Here is a 20,450-nt window from a genome sequence, read left to right as displayed (position 1 = left end):
CACTTATTCAAAATAATTACTAATCTGGTGGTTGATTGATTATCAATTAGTTGTTGCAGTTGCAGCCACTTTTTTAGGTACACCTGTTCAACTGTTTGTAAAGTGACAAAGTCCGTTGTGTCTGTGGTCTCCCATGTTTTTTAAACTCAAGTCAGATTTGAAAAAAACCCTTGTATGGAGCAGGCTTTAATGAATAATGACAAAAAACTAAAACAAACAGTGTGTCATAAACTGTTTTAAAAAAGTAATGATGCTATATTATGGCAACATGTTTATTCAACATTTATGGCTGCGAAGCAGCTTCGCGTTCTTCGATTTTTAACATTGCAATATAATTACAAATTGTTCCATTTCATCTGAGTGAAACATTTTTCATCTGTAACCTCAAAGGGTCCCATTGTGCAGACGTCCACTCTGCACCAATGGGAACCCAAGGCCACGCTATTACATGCAAGTGGGCATGAGTGCTCCTGCCACTGTGCCCCCCCCACCCCCCCACCCCCCCCCCCCCCCCCCCCCACCCCCCCCCACGATCCTGTGTTCTTTACAGAATGAAAGATACTCACAATATTAAGTTCTTAGTTACACCATCTTCTGCTTTTACTTACTTATCGGTCCCATTGTCCCCGTGTGAAGAAAGACCCCCACTTGAAAAAGTATTTTCTCTGTGAATGAGCAGTGGTATTCTGAGTACCATTGAAAAGGCCCTAGATGTATACAACTGTAAGATCATTCCCTTCCCAAATGGCATGTCCTTCAACTGCTGCCATCAGCTCAGCGTACAAGAAGATAAAATATGATTTCAATAGGCACAAACAGTGGCTGGGTTGAATACACGGTGTACCTTATTCAAGTTATGAAGGAGATTTTCCTTTTGTTCAATGAAATAAATTTCTGTTTATTTCCAAAGATATTTAATGCTTCTGCACTGACCAGAGCACAACTGCTGCTATTGTGTCCTCACTAGGTAGAATAACCCTGCTACCCTTTGTACAACCCCCCCACCGTGCCATAGTCCTTGACGAAATATCAGAGATGAAAGATTCTTGAAAACAATTCTTCTTGTTTCAATCAACTTAGATGCTTTGGAAAAAAAGCAGGTTCATTCAGCAATCAAAATCTAAATTAAATATCCTCATGCAGTCAGACTTTCACAATGTTGGTCAAAGACACAAATGAAATATATCAATATCAAATATCAAATATTTGGTCGGCTTTTGAAACTTTTAATAGACGCAGGTATTCAAAGAGAACACTGCTAAACATAAGGAAAAAAAAGTATTTTTATGCGAGTAACACATTTGAGATCAGCTAAAGGTTGGTGTTGATGGAGGACGTGGTGACAATAGACGACCACATCAGGTGTCAGTCACAAACACAGCTGAATACAGCCACAGTGTCTGTTCTGCGTGCTCATGGGTGTCAACATACTTGTAGAGCAGGGGCCTCAAACGCACATGACTTAAGGGCCACTGAGAGTCTACTGCGGTCAGGGGGGGGCCAGTCAAGAAGAAAAAAATATTTCACAGAAAAAATAAAATAAAAGCATCAAAATAAAAGTGTTTCAATCAAAAACAGAGGCAGCCCATAGCAGAAAGGGAACTTGGCTTGTATTCAAAAGGGGTTGCCGGGCCAAGTCCCTGCCAAAGTAAGGTACCCAATCCTCATTGTTCATTGTTAATTGGACACTCTAAATTGACCTCCAGCCACAGAGGGGGCACATATCACCCCCTTGTACTCCTTGTCCCAAGCCTGGATAAACGGGAGGGCTGTGTCAGGAAAAGCAACCAGCGTAAAGATGCCAAATCTACTCTGTGGATCATCCACTGTGGCAGCCCGTAAGGAGGGAGAAGCTGAAAGAGCAAACAATAAATACATTTATAAATATCAAATCCAGACATTTCAAGGTTGATTAGGGGGGCTGCAAGTTGGAGACCTCTGTTGTAGAGGTTTGGGTAAAGTGAAGAAGACCAACTTGGCTTTTAAATGATGAGTTTTAGGGACACCCTTGAAACGCCATTATATAGTTCTAGCACTACTCAACTCGACTACACTCAACTACCATTAGTGATACCTGGTGCTTTTTTTGGTACCTGCTCTGGCGAGTTTCCAAGCGAGCTGAGCCGATACTAAAATGTGACGTCAGCAGACTGATTGGTCAGAGACTGTCGTCACTAGAAGACTCTCATGAGCGTGACGTCCGACACAAGAATCAAACTGAACAATGATGAACTGTAGATCAGTTCAAAAGACTTACAAGTCCTGAACACATGCGTTAATCTCCAACATTTAGCGAGAACATTTCTAAAATCTCAATATTTAACAGAGGAGTCTAAAAATCACATTCAGGGCCCTATGAATGCTTGGGCCTGTGCTGTCAGTTAGCACCTTGTGCAGCTTGTGTAGCAGTGAGTTTTTAGGGTTGTCAGTCAATACCTTAAGGACACAGACAAATAATTTCACCTTCTCCTTTCTCTCTGGCCTGCACTACCTAACATGCCCCAGAAGTGTCCTTACCCATCTTGTAACCAAACCCTTGCGTATGACATCACAGGCAGTTACCACTTGCTCCTGCCACATGGCGCCCAACCAAAGCGAAAGCAACAGATCCACAAAGCAGTCAAGCAACACATGAAGCAGCTCCATTCAGAGTGAATGAGCAGTGCAGCATTATTCACAGCACTTATGCAAACCCCACAGCAAACCCCAGCTGGACCACAGGCAGAGAGAGTGGACCCTGAACAGGTCTGTGGAAAAGATGTGATGCAATAGCATCAGTGTGGACCAGGACATTTTGAACTGAGGCTGTATTGGGAGAAAAACAGAGGCGTTATCCAGGATTAACACGGTGTTCCTGTTAAAGAACATGGTGAGAGTATTTAGCCTGTATGCCTATTTTTAGACACTGCATTTATATCACTGTACCAAATATGTACAGGGGTCATAAATTAAACAGATAGCTGTCTGTCTTTTTTTGCATCCAAATATCTAAATAAAACGTGTGGTTTGCTCAGTTTGGACATGTTTACCTCTTGTCTACTTCGGTTTAACTTCGACTAACACACCAGGTTTCATTTGGAAGTGTCAGCTCTTTGCTTGACACATGAGGAAGTGTTCATCTTCTGCCTCTATCTCTGTTTACAGTTGTTTTAGCGACAATGAAGAGGGACCAGCATGCTTTGTTGTTGAGTTGCAACCTGTGTAGACACGGTAGAATGAAGGAAGCTGAAGACAAAACACTACAGGCCCATACACACGAGAAGGAGTTCTCGAGAGAATCTGAAGAGGTTTTGTATTGTATCGGCTTCTTATCCACGTGGAGCCATAAAACGCTATTTTTGGAAAATGTGTCCAAAGTGAAAAAAAAGGGGACAGCGCAACAATCAGCCAATCGAATCATATTACATGCTGGAATCATCTTAAAGCTCAAACAAAAATTGCATACGAAGTGTACAATATTCATTAATTCATTCATTGTCTACTGCTTTATCCTCCACGTGAGGATTGCTGGTTACTAGAGCCAAGACTTTTTGCTGCAAGGCAACAGTGCTAGCCACTATGCCGCCATGTGAGCTGAGTATACAATACCAAGAGTTGGCAAAACAGTGATGACATAGCCCCAACTCTTAAGGCCCTGGTATACTTCTGTGCACATGCCACAGACACCAAAGTGCACGTCGCATATCGTGGACCCTAGTATACTCACGCGTCAGGGTCCTGTAGTCTCTCACTTCACCATCATACAAGTCAGGATGCAGGGAATAGGACGCATTCCTACCCTTCTTCTGTTGTCGAAATGTTTTTTCTGCTTGGTGAGCGGGGCTTAATAATCCACCTACCGCTGTCCATGTGCACCCCACGTGATCTTTGCGGGTGATTCCAAAATCTGGACCCAACACACACAGCGTGGGCATTGAGCGTTGATGGCGCGAATTTGCACCATGCACACGGTGTGCGCTGGGTCCAACGTTTAGAGTTGTTTAAGGGGATTTTGTGTGTATAAGACTTATAAGAACAAAAATGAAAAATATTCAGGGAAAGTTCTGATTCTGTGCGGCTAAGGCCAAAGTCATGAGAAGCAAACTGCTGGGCAGTGTGCAGAATTCGCCTCCTGAAGGTCTCTGGACAGTTTTTTTCCCCTTCGGTCTCTGGAGGGGAGTGAGTGGATTCAGCATTTTGATCCCAGAGTGTAATGGAGCATCTCCTTGTCTGGAGAAGCACTGAGGGATTGAAGCGCTATCAATCACCACTCTCTGGACTGTCCGGCCGTTTCACATGTGGCTGAGTCCGAGCTGCTCGGTGGAAGGAGCGATAAAGAAAGGAGGCGTGAAAAGTTCTCTGAACATTAACGACATGTTTGTGTTCTCGGCAAGTTTATGATTTCCTGACAACATCAATGTCACGTAAAGGAATATTTATTTTGGTGCACGTCAACGTCAATCTTTCATTTATTTGTAGCAGTGTTTCAAGACAGAAATATTTCACTGTCCTCTCTGTTGGTGAATTAAACAAAATCAAATAACGTAAAGGAGCATTGTCCTAAATTCCATCCTCAGTTGGGTCAACCTTTGTGGTTAATTTTAACAAGTATGCCAACAGGGTAATTATTATGTTTTGACCCCCCTCCTACACCAGTCAAAGGATGGCCTATAGGCCAAAAGTGTTGTTGGCCTGTTTAGCATAAAATGAGCACATGAGCACCCGGAGACGCAATTATTTTGCAAATAGTTTGGTTGTCACTGCAGGATACGAGAGGCTGCCAACACTGAAGACCTTTAGAGAGATTTGGTGCTAATTATGGATAACAGTATGGCATAAATTACTTTAAATTATGTTTTTCAACAATAAAAAAAAATGCCTTTGTTATGACATAAAAGCCACACATTTGTGTTGCATGCAAATTTAGGGATGATGTTTGGAAAAAAAAAATTTAAATTGTGAATCAAAAACAAGCCTAAAAATAACTCACTGAGAGAGAGAGCACAGAAGGCTTTAAAAATCTTCCATCCTGCCTCATGACGCAGCATTATATGATTGCTATGATTTTGCATCAATCCCACCTCTATGTCAGCTCTTCACTCTTGCCTGGCAGATCCAGCCAATTTTTTTTACCCATAATCCCCCTGCTGACTCCTTCCCCTCTGTCTCACCTGATTAGAATTTCTGCCATGTCCTGTGGGATTGGACGATTTCAACATATTTTATTTAAGTACATTTGTAAGACCTAATATTCAGCAGCTGTAATCTATGGTTGAATTACAATTTTCAGGGTCAAGGAGGGACTTGGTTGTGTAAAAAAAAAAGGGGGTGGGGGGATTGTACAAGTGGTTGTGTTAAGGTGTGTGTGTGTGTGTGTAAGTGTGATTGTATTGTGGGTGTGGAAAAAAAAACCCAGAGAAAAGAGGAAGGAAGACTCTCACGAGTTGTCTTTAAAAATGAATGAGAAAATGGGTAATCCCAGAGTCACAGCATGAAAAGAGGGAAAATCAATATGGCCTCTCAGTTCACTGGGGCCCTCACAAGTCCTTGAGATGAACAAAAAGTTGTGTATTTGTTGCCATATCCATATGTCTCAATAGAGATGTGTGTATTTTGTGTGTGTGTGTGTGTAAGTCTAAGTGCGTGCATGTGTGTGTGTAGAGTTGAGCCTGTTCGTTTTTGAGAGATGCAGTTTCTCGCTCGCCGGGCTGAATGTGCAGTGAAGACCAAAGTGCACGGGAAATTTAGTTCATAATTAGGAGCTTGAGTGAAATACGTGAGGACTGAAATGTATCAACAGTGTTTCAAGTGAAATGCTTCGAATATAGAGGCTTTTTTTAATGAGACAGGTAAATGTGGTTCTTCACTGTATTGTTCACAGTGAGTGTTTCACTACTTTCCCGGAGGCAGAGGGATGCGAGGGGAACATCATACAGGGCCTGTAACCTTTGGAGTCATTCAATTGACCTCATATGCACCAACCGTCACTATAGACCCCCCACATAAAAATCCAATTCCACTTCCCGGCCAATGTGGAGAAAAATGGCAGCGGGACTGGACGCCCGTTCATGAATGTTTAATTGCCACCAAACATCTGAGGTAGAGGTTTTTGCAAGGGTTGGTGGGGGGTGTTGGATCGGGTACCAATGCAGACAACGCAAACATGCATTTCCATGTCGCTCTTACTCAGGTATTCATCCATCCACCTGAGGTAAAGCAGCTTCAGAGCAAACATCCATCCATCCACCTTCACCATCCATCCATCCGGCCATCCATCCCCCACTTCACCACGTCTCTCCTGCGTGCTGTCATGCTAACTGAGCCCCCCCCACACACACACACACACACACACTTCATTAACGAGCTCTTCAGTAGCCTGTCATGGCGGATGTGCTCCATCAAAGCTGATCGACTCCCCGTTTTTCCAGAAAGATGTCGCGGGTTATCACCGCACGCTCAGATCTCCGACTACGAGAGGAGCGTGACTGGCAGGCCGTCTTTTGAAGACAGTGATTCCTCCACTGATGCCTCCCAGTTGGAAATTTAGAATCGTGTCTGCTAAGACACCGTATGCAAAGTAAATTACTGTACAGGGGGCGAGCCTGACTTTAAACCCGCCTCCCTCTGAACGTCCTGGACACTAAATGCCTCGCAGGCAACCTGTGCTCACTCCTGCTCAACTCTTTCTATTCTCTGCCAAATTTTTAAAATGGACAGCGGTTTAAAACAATGACAAAAAAGACTTACTCACCAACACTGGAGATTCTTTGCATACAGGGAAACACACTGAGGAATTAAATTGAAAGTAAAAATCATAACATACATACTTTCAAAATGAATGAAAATAAAAAAGAAGCCTGTGCAACAAAACACAGCTCAATTTCTTCATCTCTTCATTATGCTGCTAATGACACTGCTGGTTACATCTGAATGTCTTTGTAGTGATAAAGTGTTAATTTGAATTCAAAGGCTGAGGCGGTGCTCTACAGGGAGACACGGGGAAGGTAAGACAGAGGGGAGGAGGGGAGGAGGGGGTTTGTGCTAAGTGGTTTAGCCTGGCTCGGTCTGGCTTGGATCCTGCTTTTCATGATACTATTGTCCGCTTTATGGCCCGGGCCATACTTTCCACGTTCTGTGTCCACTTTGTGACCGCACATGTGCACACATGCCCTCGGTTCCATTCATACCCGACAATGATACGCTTCAGTCTAGTGTTCCACACATGCATACCAAATCTCACATTCCATTCCTGTAGCAGCAATTTCTCACTCCGTCCTTGTTTCGATTGAGCGATGTGTTGAATATGTGTGTGGGTAACAGCTGACCAACTCATCAAACTTCAAGCTTCAAGTGTCCAAAGTTTTATTTATTGTTTCTTTGGACCAAAATAAGAGGGCACCACCAACTGAAATAGAGAGTGTGATTAAGGAGGCAAGTGCAGTCGGCGCCGACTCAAAACTGTAGGTGTGCTCGTGTTTGTCTGCAGATGTTGAAATCTGTCAGACGGAGCCAAAGAACCTCTACAGACATGCAGACACAGGAAGAATGACCCAGGCCTTGTGGAAGTATTAGCACAAAACAAGTCAGACAGCGTAGCTAGAGTTAGCTCACAGCTTTACCTGCTAACCTATTCCTGAGGAGTCAGATACCTCCATCAGTTGTCTTAACACGTGTGTGACTACACTGTCAGAGGTAGGCACGGCCAGATATGACACAGCATGTTCACGTTAGACGTTAAACAACACTGACACTTACATCTTTATCGTTTCAGGAGCAGCTCAGAGTCTGTTTGGTCGAAATCCGCATCCTGGTTCGACAGGAAAATGAGTCATAGCGGTCATTACAGATGAAGACAAACAACTCGTATTCATACAGACAATTCAACGTGACCTCTGACACCAAGAGCTCCAGCTGTGCCTCAACCACCGAGAGGACAGGAGACTTCCTGCACACACATGTACAAACACACACATCCATGCGTGTGTGGCCGCAGCCCCCGTGACTTCCTCAAATAATGGAGGGCATTGTCCCGTCTTCGTGAGCACAAACACCAATGAAATGGTCGACGGCACTGACGGGCGCTAAAGAAAAGACAGATAAAAGTCTGAGGAGAGAAAGCGAGCCATTCTGCTACTAAGACTGGTGGTTTGTACAAAAGGAGGACATGGCTCCTCTTATAACAGCTATACACTGGAGCATGTGTATGTCTGAGTCGAATGAATCAAACAGTAGAAGATTCACTGTAGTTCTCAAACAGTGCCATAGTGAGTTTTTCTTGGGTAGATGCTGTTGAAGGGCCTCATTAAATATGTGTGCAAATGTATGTGTGCACGTACGTGACGGCGCTGGTGGTGACGGTGGCGGTGGTGGGGGATGGCAGCAGCATCATGGACACTCCTGGAGATGAAGTGCCCACCCTCCTGGCGTGATCCCACTGCTGGAGCAGTTTATCCCGTTTAAGGCCCGCCCTTTGCCGGGGAGACACGCAGCTCCAACAACGCTTGTCACAATCCCTTGTCGTCCTAAACGCCTGACAAACATGCGGCTTTTTGTAGTGGTGTTGCATCACAGAGGTTCCTTGTTGAGGAACCTTTGTTTTGTTTTTTTTCCTTCTCACTTTTCAAGTAAACCTTCGAGAAAGGAGCAGGGAGAACAGTAGGTGGGCACAGGGGATGATGCAAGTTAGCAGTGTAAAAAGATGATTTGTGTGGCAAGATTTGCTGATGAAATAAGAGACCAAATCCAGCACTATATGATCATTCATGTTATCTTAACTGTATCAAGTGAGGCTCAGCTGAGACAGAATCTAACGTGATTCGAGTGGAAACATTTCGGTTCTCTCAGGACAGAAAGGCGGAGGACGTGGTTGGTGTAGAAAATGAACAGGGACACCCAAAGACTCGATCTATTCTGTGGCAAACAGGAGGAGGCAGGAGGAGCTTCAAAATCACTTTTCAGACATCAAATAATTAATTGCTCCTCTCTCTCTCTTGCTCGACTTCCCCCAGTGTTTCTCTCCTGGTGTCTGCATGGAAGACACAGCTTCAGTCACTTAAGGAGGGTTAACACCAGTCTAAATTAAATATTAAAGGTGTCTGTACCTGCTGCTATTGTTGCCCTTTGGAATAAGATATAACCTATTTTTGACAAGTTTTCATCCTGAGCCTTCTGCGGCGAGACGCACATCGAAAACCAAATCAGCAAATGGGAGTGGGGGGGCGGAGGGGGCATTGATGAATAATCTAGTTCATATTCCAACGACAGCCGCCGCTCAGAGGGAGAGAAAGAAAGGGATTGAGTGAGGGGAGAAACAGAGAAATGGACAGAGAAGGGGAAAGATAAAAGCCAGGAATGGGGGGTAAAGGATGGGTGAAATGGGGGGAAAAGAAGAGGGGAAAAAAAAGGGAGGAGAGGCAGATGATAGCCTCTGTCTGCAAAGGTATCACATGACAGTGCTCCTGTTTAAATAATAAAACAGGACGGGGGCTCTAAACAAATCGTTATTTCTCCACCTCCATGCATCCTGCCTTTTTTCTTCGCCCCTCCCTCTTTTTACCCGCTTTTAAAAACTTGTTTTAATGCCATTTGTTAATGAACATAATAGCTCAGTGCTAATGATGAAAAGAAAATAAAAACATCGAAAAACGCGGAGGGGCCCCTGAGTTGTCGCCGGCGCTCAATTATTTCCTTGTCAAGTGGGTCTGTTTTTAATGAGGCCCTGTGGGACTGACGTCTGTCAGTCAGCCCTGACTTTTTGACACCATTACAACTTCAAATAGAAGCCGCCGCCACGCTGCTTTCCACCGCTCGCTCGCTACCTACCGCTCCGCTCATCTGACAGGCTGGGAGAGGAGGGAGGGAGGGGAGGACAGGGAGGAGGAGGAAAGGTGGCAGGAGAGGTAGAGAGAAAGGGGAGGGGGGGGAAAGAGGGAGGATGAGACGAGAGCACATCGGCACATAGGTGGTTTGCAGACACACGCACACACACAGGGATTAAAAAAAAAAAAAAAAAAACAATCACTGAGGGTCATTACCAGATGAGGTTTGTCAAACTGCCAGGGATTTCACCCCCCACCTCCATGCTTCCTTGTTCCCTTCCTTCCCTTTCCTTTCTTTTTTTTCTTCCTTCCTTTTTTCATCATTCCTTGACTTTAATGATAACACTTGGTGGGTCGGCCCCGCATGGGACGGTCAGAGGCACACTATTTTGTTGGCCATTAATTTGACGCTTTGAAGCAGGCTGTGGCGCTGCGGCTGGTGAGGGCCTGTGAAATGGTGGTCAGGAGGGTGGGAATGTGTGTGCATGTGTGCTTGTGTGTATGTATGTGTGTCAGGGGGGGGCGGTGTCAGTGGCGGGACCCTTACCACCCTAAGACGCCGTTGCATCGTCGAAAATGAAGATGCAGCCTGAAACAGAATAGTAAATGTACTCGCTGGGACCCGCCATCATGACCAAAGAAGAAACATGCACACTCAAATACTCTCTAGTGTGTGTGTGTGTAGTGTGCATGTCATTACCTTTATATGTCTCAACTCCAGAAATTCTCCAAATATGCTCTTTACTTTTTTCCAAGCCCCCCCTGAAAGAATGGCTTTCCCCTGAAGAATTAAACAGCAGTTAAGTCTCGCACGTGTTTTTTTCTTTTCTTTTTTCAAACACCTGCAAATGTATCACATCATCAGTGGGTAAACAGATGACAGAAGACACAAAAACTGCAACACAATCTTCAGAACTTGACAAGGAAAATATAGACAAAAAAGTAACATGTTAGATCCATTTATAAGAACAGGAGAAAAATAAAAACTTCAAGACACAAAACTAAAAACCAAAAACATCTCTGTTGGTCCTGGTGTGCAGTCACTGAACACCCAAAATCATGAAAAGAAAAATGCGATTAACGTTAATTCTGAATGCCTATTAACTTTATAAAGTATGCAGTTGTAGCACAGACTTTAATTGTAAATTTCATTTATAAATAAATAGTAACATAATCACTGGTACTGACAGCAAAAACACAACACATGGTGTACATTTAAATGTTAGTACATACAGTATGAGCATTTATGATAAAAGATCTGGGATGATTTCAGAGGTGCAGGGGAGTTTTACTAAGTGTGGATATTAAAGCTGATTATAATGCATGAACAAATCTTTCTCTTTATTATAAGTCTCTATAAGATTGGGGCCAGTTTTGCTTTTGTATTAAAACCTACGAAAAGAGTTAATCTTCTTCAATCTGCAAATTCTCATGAAATATCTTATATATTTGTTCTTGAAAGCAATAATTCAACATAAACAGAAATGTGCTTTTAACTTGATTGACTGAACTGACCTCAACTTCTCCATGTGCATCCTCTCTTGTCAAAGCAGCACTGTGTGTCTATTTTGGGCTCAGCTGAGCTTTTTGATGGAGAAGTGTGAACAGCATAGCTTCTCTAAAGGCACTGTCCTCTGTGCTGCTACATGAAGAACAGCTGAATCATTTAGTGACAGACACTCAGACACACAGCAGTGTATGTGTGTGTCCACTCTTGGGGTTAATAACTAATAAAAAGCCACGACTGTCACTTGTGCACATGCGCAAACATAGATACTGTACATATGTGCGACCCTCCTGTACCGCTCTGTCTCTCGTGCATGCACACATGCGCCCTAAATAACACTTGACTCACCTCTATCACACACACACACAAAAAAAAACATCTACATATCTGAATCTGCTTCTAGTTACAGAAACTCCCCGGGCCTCGTACACTTCGGGACAGGATGAGCTGCAGAACCACACTCAGAATGACGCCATGAAACATATTGACTATCATAAAAACTTCTCCCCCCCCCCCTTCTCATCTCTGGAGATGTAAAGGACAGCCTGACAGAGAGAAGGAGGACACAGCTGAAGAGGAGAGGGGAAAAAAAAGAAATAAAAGAAGGAGAAGGGGAAGTGCAAAGTGGAGGAAAAAAGGTAGCGAGGGAAAGAAAGAGAGGAGGAGACAGCAGACAGGAAAGGAGAAAGATGTGGAAAAAGCTCCCTGTCAGGCTTTGGAAACAGTGATTCATGGGGACCATTTGTCCTAATTACAGCAGAACAACGCTTTTGTCGCTATTAATCACGCATGTGTGTGTGTGTTTGTATTTGTACCAGGAAGGGGGGTTTATATGTGTGTGTGTGTGTGTGTGTGTGTAAAGGGGAGATCAGTGGCCCCGCAAATTGAAATAGATGGCCAGGATGATGGTAAGAAGAATAATGGCTCCAAGGACGAAGACCAGGACCCGATTCTGGATGATCCTGCAGAAAGGACAGAAAGAAAGAGAGACAGACAGGAAGAAAGATAGATACACACGCATTAGGCAGAGCTCACAGACGTCATATTGTGTCTACAGAAAAAAAGAAAAGAAAAAAAAAAGCCCAACACATTAAACAGTCACATGTTTATGTGCAAACTAAATGACTGGCCATCAACTGGAGGTTTATCATGTTTAATAGCTACCATGAGGTCTGAATGCATGGTATTTACTGGTGCACAATCACTGGCATGGGAGTGCTAAAGGCAGGCACACATGCATGCACACACACACACACACATAGAGTTGTGCACCTATTCTACTTGGGACATTGTATTGACTTCCATTCATTTGCACAGCCTAAACAAATGGTTATCCCTACCCTAAACTTAACCAGTTCCTAAGAAATCAGGTCTTGACAGGGTCCTTGTTTATGCCAGAAAAGGTCCATAGGAGTACACACACACACACACACACACAATTGTGGTGTTTGTGCGAAGTGTCTGACTAAAAAGTCACACAAATTATTTCCGACCATTTGTACTTGAGGCAGAAGCAGTAAAATCTCGTGCAAACACATATGTACATGTGAAACGGTGCAAAACATTTACAAACAAGTATGACACACACTCACACACACACACGCTTGCACGCACCCATGCACTGCAGACAGGCTCTAAATTTTTATTTGCACAATAAAGTGGAAAAAGTGGCTCAGTAGTTTCCTGGAGGTAGTAAAATCACTGAATTACTGATGGAATTTGCCATAAAACGACTCACTCTTTTGCACATTTAAATTTTCCCACTGTGACCTAAGTAAACTTGACAAGAGGGGGCTTTTGAACCAAAAAAACACAAAGCTGGAAAAAGGGAGAGCTGGTGCTCGTTGTGCTTGAGAGTTACAGATCGCAGAATTCTCCTGAGTGTGTGTCGTTAAACACACACACACACACACACACACACACACACACAAACACACAGAAACCCTCGAACCCTCCGCTGCTCCTGACAAATGAGAGAATTATCACATTTGCTGACATGTGGAGGAGAGGCCGAGGAGGGGGGCACTGTCCACCTCTCTAAGCAGGAGATGAATAGCCCATGCTGTGGCCATTTATCACCAGGGTGGGGGGGGCAGGCTGGTTGCTCAGTCACCCTGCTACCCTCTAAAGCCCGAGTCTGAGTTGGACACAGCAGTCAAAGCTCACAACCTCGTCCAGGCCGCCAGCTCACACCTGCAGCAGCATCAACTCACCACTGAGTTTAAAGCTCATGGAAGAAAGTATGACTACACGTAACACAGCACATTCATTCATTCATTCATTCATTGTCTACCACTTTATCCTCCACAGGGCTGGAGCTAATCTCAGCTGACATCGGGCAAAAGCAGGGAACACCGTGGACAGGTCATCAGTAGGTGTTTGCTTGTTTGTTTTTAATCACACAGTTACTGTTATGCTTTCATCGTTCTATTTTCTGTGTATGCTTCTTGAAGAGATTAGTCTTTTTCGTCTACTTTGTACAAAGGACTCTGCAGCAACACACAAACCAACAGATATTTATACCCACTGCTGTTTATCAGTTTAAGTCAATGGTGTCACACATACCTGATCAATATTACCAACCAACTAATCAATGACAATTTTCCAGCTGTTCTAATAATCTATGAATTGGATTAGTGTTTCTTAAACACACACAATTTCTCTGATTTAAACAATTTCACGATTCCAAACTGGATATTTTTGGTTGCTAACATTTTCCACTAGTTTCTGACATTTTATAGATCAAATTAATTGAGGAAATTAATCATGAAAATCATATAATTTATAATATGGCACGGATTGATTTCGGGGAAAAAAGGCACATTTTCTGTAATCATAACAACTTAATGCCTAAACATAAACAGGCATCCAAAAATCCATTTGTCTACATGTTATGTTAAGAGTTGAAGTGATATTATGGCTGGCCTCATCCTGGTGTTTGGATGAGGGTTAAATGATTGGCTGAGGCCAGCTGGGGAGGAGATCCCACTGCTACGGTAATCAGAGCATGCTTAGCAAGGCCGCATCTCCCCCTATTAATTGACATTCATTATTTAGAATGATTATTTATCCCAGCCAAATACCCAGAGGAGGTGCTTGTGTGTGTGTGTGTGTTGGGGGAGAATCCAGATCGCTTTGTGTTGTTTGTTAATTTTTCAGCTGGGGTAAAGTGGGGAGGGAGACTGGAGGCCTGTGGGTGGAAAGAAATGAACAGGAAGTTAGTTTAGCCTTGTGGATAAGAGGCTGGGGTGAGAGAGAGAGAGAGAGAGAGTAAAAAAAAAAACATTTATAAAACAGGAATCTGATTTGGTAGCAAACAACACTGAATCACTTCAAACACTGAAATGTTCAAAGCATGACAGTCGGGCAGTTTAAGAACCTTTTCCTCTGGGGACACACATTTCATATTTCGCTTCACAGTCCAAACACAGCATGTCCTGAAGAGTAATGTAAAGAAGTTCATCCTATTTGTGGCGACGTGAGCGTTCAAACAGGAACTCAGTACAAATTTAGCACTGCCCAGTCAGAAACTCGGAGCTGCCAAAACAACTAAATTCTGCTAAATAAATTAAGGCTAAATTCAATCTCGCCACAACTCAGACTTTAAGTACGCCTCTCACTTCACCAGCTGTGCGATTTAATTCACTGTAAGAAACAAAAGTGTCAAGAGCGAGCCAATAACCACAAGCTCACACATCTTTTTTTCTTATGCTTGTAATAATTCAAGTCAAACTACAAGATCCTGTGAAGTTTATGAACCACCTTTGACCAGGAGACCCAAACTCACACACGCGGGCACGCTCGCACACACACACACACAGAAAGACAGACTGGGAGGAGTTAGAGGAGGGAGTTTTGGTCATAATTCATTAGTGCACTGCAAAAATCCATTTAAAAAATATAGTGTCTATGACACTGTAAAAAAGCCACAGTCTGACAGCTTGATGAGGAGAGAGTGATGATTAATGATTAACCCTATTAACCTTTAACCACCACAGAGGTGAGGAGGCTGCACAGTCACTACTCCTTCTTCTATTCCAGTCACAAAAACAAAGCTGAAAAAAAAAAGTAATTTATTAGTTTCTTCTTTTTGGACACTCATAAAAACTGTTGCCTAAAAAAAAAAACATGCAGAAGATGAGTCACGTTAAGAATCCTCTGAACAACATCTGTAGACTGTAATCTAGGGCTGAGCAGTAATTCAATAACAATAAATATATATCGTGTTATTTTCTTTAATATCAATTTAACAAAAGTTAAATATATATATTGTTAAAATAATTATGCACTGAGCAAAAATACATCATTTCTCTTTAAGGTTTTGCATCAGATTTGAGACATTTCATTTTCTGTTCATTAAGAATTTTACAACTAATTGATTTCCGACTTTAATAACGTATTTAATAATGTTTAATAACGAATTTGGCCATTTCACGCTGTCCCAATTTAATCGACACATTTGTATTCAGTATCCACAAAAGCTATATAATGTGAACTCACTCAGTTTCTATTTTAACTCTTGTCAAAAAAAGCAGCTGAAAAGAAACTTGCCCCACAAATATAGAATACCTGGCCCCCCCTCCATCCGCCCTACCATCCCCAGAAAAAAAAAAAATCCCCAAAATTGGGAGGTAAGAGAGTGAAGAACATGGTTTCCCTCTGCCGTGTGGTTGATCCTGTCCTGACACGTGGCCAGACAGAACAGAACTTATCAAACCGGATCCATCCTCCAGCTTTGACACTTGACATAGAGGTGAGGGGGGGTGTGAGGGCTGCATGTGTGTGTGTGATGCACACAGCACACGTACAATGTACAAGGGTGCAGACATACATGCTGACCCACAAAAACACACTTGTACACACACCGAGTACCTTTATACTGCTCCTTACCATACAACCCCCTCCTCCTAAACTAGAAAACATGAACAATAAAGATGGACCAGCTGTAACTATAAGACGCCAGCCAATCAGAGAAGATTATACTGGTCATTTTATTGGCTCCTGGTGCTCATGCAGCCAGTCAGCAACGCGCAGCACAGTGGAAATACACTGATATACAGCATTAATGTGAGAGACAGAGAGAGAGAGAGAGAGAGTCAAAATGGTGAGTGCAAAAGAAAGCAAAAAATAAAGCATGCAGGAAGGAAAGAAATGGACAATAAAGCAGCTGAGAGTGAAAAACAAGAGAGGAAGAGCAGAGAAACAGAAATATAGAGATGGAGAGAAACAGAGGGAGAGTGAGGAAAGGAGAGAGAAGTCCGTTTATCCGGGGAAGCAGAGCTGGAGGAGAGACTCCTTGGAGACAGATGAAAATAATGAGGACTTTTCTGTCAGAAAAGATTTACAAAATCGTACCAGTGTTATTAAAATTTAAAATCTCCCATTTTTTTTCCTTTTCTCCCTTCCCACCCTCTTCCTCCCTCCCTCTCCTTCCTTCCCCTGTTTTCCCTCCTCTTCCAGCAGCACAGCCTTATTACCAGCTCTAATGAGCACCGGGATACACCTCAGCTGTGTGTGGGTGTGTGTGCGTGTGTGTGTGTGTGTGTGTGTGTGTGTGTGTGTGTCGGGGTCCAGGTCCCCTGTGCCCTCACCCCCGATTTCCCAGTCCTTTTACACACGTGTGTGTGCCCACACAAAACACATGAGGGTGGGCACACATACACTATACACTGCCTCATGTGTACACACAGACACACACACACTGCTTTTTGATGGCTCAGAGGTGGCTGGACATGCACACACGCACGCATGCATGCACACACACGCGCACACACACACACACACACACACATATATATATATATATATATAAACCTCAGACAGACAGATAACTCACCCTACCTCAAAACAAAAACAGCCTCAGTCTGACAGACATAAGCATCTAGGCCCAACCCACCTTAACACACCACACCCACACACACACACACACACACACACACACACTATCTTCTCGAAGAACAAACTTAGCAGAGGAGATGCATCTCCCCGGCCCTCCCCTATTCCTCTTCTTTTCACTCGTAGACCAATAAAACAAAAATCAATGGCTGTCTCAGCCATTCTGCCTCTCCTCCCTCCAAACCCTGGGAATATACAGCACGGGAGAGGGGGGGAGGGGAGGGGGAGAGAGGGAGGGGAGGAGGTGAGGCGGGAGAGAAGGAGTGAGGGAAGGATCAATGTGTTCACAAATGGTTTGAGTGATGGACAAGAAGGCGGATCACTGGCGGGGCTAAAGTCCTAACTAATGCATGGACTTGTTATCACACACTAATACAAATAAATGTTTAATTGTGGAGGTGCGCGTGTACACACACACACACACACAGGAGTGTGCGTGCACGCACACACACACACTGGTCTGGACTCACGGCAAAAAAAAGGGGGCGGAGACGAACCCGCGATAAATCCAGTTTGAGTGGGGAAAGTGGGGAAAGGTGAGAAACGTGCGACGCTTCACTCAAGTGAATGAAAGAAGGAAGAGTGAGGCCGAACAATCGAGAACAATCACATCAGGCTCATGTTGCTGTGTAGAGATAATGAATTGACCTGTTTGTTGGAGAGATCTGATCCCACCACGCTATGTTCTGCCTATTGCCCCCCAGGGTGTGTTCAAGATAAATGATGACTTCTTTAAAAGACACATGCAGACACACACCCTGCTGGAGTGGCTCTGTAATTGAAAGCTGTTAACTGTAATGAATGAATGAATTAATTAATTCATTAATTCATTAATTCATTAATTCATTAATTCATTAATTCATTAATTCATTAATTCATTAATTAATAAAGAACATTTATGTATGGTCATTTTGGGTTGCTGATATTTGCTGTTGGTGTTCAAGGTTTGTTTACATCTGTGTTATTTGTAACACTGGGGGTAAATAGCGTGTCACACTGACGCTGCAACATAATTACCTCATTATCAATTATTTCCTCAATTCACAAATTATTTGCTTGCTTGACAAAACATTGATAAAGATCTACAGCGTCACACTACAATTATATCGTTGGGTTACATTAATCTAGCACTATGCATAAATTCACGTGGAATAACCAAATGCTTGTAAATTTAGCTCTAATTAGGTTACATAAATTAATTGGCTATTTAAACCAACGTTCTGTCACCCCACACATTGATTAATGGTGTTAATTTTTTTTTTATAAAACCTCTCCGCTACCCTTGTATAAAAATTAATCTTTTACTAATTAAAAAAATAAATAGTGTCATAAACATTGATTTGCACTTTAAATCTGTTTTTATTCTTTCACTTTGAGGCTAATAAAGAGTTCTGTATTGATCTGGTAATGTAGCAAGCTTTTTGTTGGGATTATTGATCCCCAAACAAGTCACAGACATTTGTTTGACCTGTGCTGTATCGACAAATGATGGGTTTTTTTCACAAGTAAGAAAACTGACATAAAAGATGGACAGGTTTTTATTTGGAGGACGTGGTCTGAGCAAGGTATTTCATGTCAGCCTTATTTTTTTCTCTCCCTCTCCTTCTGTCTCCCATTTTATTCCCTCTATTTCCACCAACTTGATGCATGTTCATCCATTTTTTATTTGGCGGCTAACAACCCTGGCCAGCAGCAGCCTAGACTGGGACCCAGTTCTTTCCTGGAAAAGTATAGAAAGAGGAAGGAAGGGAGGGCAGAGCAAGACGGAGAGAGTATAAGAGAGAGAAGGGACAGAGAGAGGGAGAAAGGTGTAGGAGGAGAGTCAGCGTGGGAGGAGAGGGTGTATATGCAAGAGTATGTGAGAAGAAGGATGGAGAGAGAAAATGAGATGTAGAGGGAAATGGAAAATAGGCAGAGTGGGTGAAGGAGAAAGAGAAAGAGAGAATACACTGCAACTGTGCCTGGAATTTTTAAGAACTTTTTTTTTCTTTGCCAGCAGCAATTTAAGGTAGCTGCTGCAGCTTCTCCTCATCCCAGTGTGATGTACAGGTGGCTTTCTGTGCTACACACATAAACACACACACACACACACATACAGATCATTCCCCTGCCTGAACCCTCCCCTCTTCTCATTCTTCCCTGTCTCTGCCTTTCCTCCTGTGTGTCCACTTTTTGTCCCCTTATACATACATTCTGTTCTTACATTGCTTATATTCCTCTCACCTTTTCTACTTTTCTCCTCCTCAACTCCTGTTCCTCCTTCTCTCATTTTCGCCAGAGGGGTGTGGTGACACAAAATAGTTTTTTTCCTATGTTTGCCCTATGTGCTTGTCACCTCACTAGTTTACAGTCTACAGCAGCACGTCAACAGCCTGTATTTATAATTGTCAGTGAGGGCTGACGAACACAACTTTATTCCAGATTTCTCTGACCAAATCCAGTCCGGTCTCGCTGTATTCTAGTTTTTAGTGATTAAGAAAAAGGAAACATTTTGAATATTTAAAGGGGCAACAGATAACCATTCCATATCCTGTTTGGTCACTATCCTTTCTTCAGAGCCTGCGTTGGGCTGTGTCATGAACAAAAACACAGTCGATACTGAGTAAATGTGATTCTCTTCATTATTTTAGAGACAGAATAATGCAGCTATGTGTGCTTAATTGAGTCGTCTCTGCTGCCGTCTCAGTGGGAAAACGTAAAACACATTTGGTGTCTATTTTTCTATTGCCATTACATCAAAATGACAGGTTAAAGCCAAAAAAGCTGTCCATTAAAACTATAACGAATAAGACACTTTTGTCATTGCAGTGTGGTTGCAATTGGGTTAATGCACAAACTTTAGAAAAAAGAACGCAAACTTAGGGCTAATAATATTGTAGGCCTTTATTGTCACATATACCGAAGTACAGTGAAAACATTTTTTTCCTCCTCTCCCCTCTTGACATTGCCTTGGTCATCCTGTCATGTCTGTCTTATTGTGCTGTTTTAATGTGTGTACGGACGGGTTGATTGCTGTAATTTTGCTGTACTTCAGTATGTGTGACAATAAAGGCCTACTACTACTACTACAATTATTATTATTATTATTATTAAGAGCAACATGGGTCCCGTGATGGATATCCATTTAACTGTAGAGTTGTTAGATGACACATTTTACTCATCACAACAGGAGGAGGATTTTTGTTGTGTGAGCTAACAGGATGAAGTTCCATCTGCAGCTCTGTTATGGTCATTGTCAAGATTGCCTGGAA

General features: G+C 42.9%; 1 protein-coding gene across 4 annotated transcripts in view; it reads right to left on the bottom strand.

Annotated features, from left to right (window-relative positions):
• Positions 1-10,740: 10,740 nt before the first annotated feature.
• Positions 10,741-20,450, bottom strand: part of vti1a (vesicle transport through interaction with t-SNAREs 1A) — a 108,271-nt gene continuing 98,561 nt past the window's right edge. For all 4 annotated transcript variants that reach the window (XM_058621468.1, XM_058621466.1, XM_058621469.1 and 1 more), the window contains one exon: positions 10,741-12,266. Coding sequence is in view for 2 of the 4 variants with exons in the window: in XM_058621466.1 (XP_058477449.1) it covers positions 12,173-12,266 (94 nt within the window). In the remaining 2 variants the exon portion in view is untranslated. The remainder of the gene's footprint in view (positions 12,267-20,450) is intronic.

This window comes from Solea solea, chromosome 21 (genome assembly GCF_958295425.1).
Source record: "Solea solea chromosome 21, fSolSol10.1, whole genome shotgun sequence".
Classification (NCBI taxonomy): domain Eukaryota; kingdom Metazoa; phylum Chordata; class Actinopteri; order Pleuronectiformes; family Soleidae; genus Solea; species Solea solea.
The sequence above is the reverse complement of the archived record's forward strand: the minus strand, read 5'-3'. Positions and strand labels throughout refer to the sequence as shown.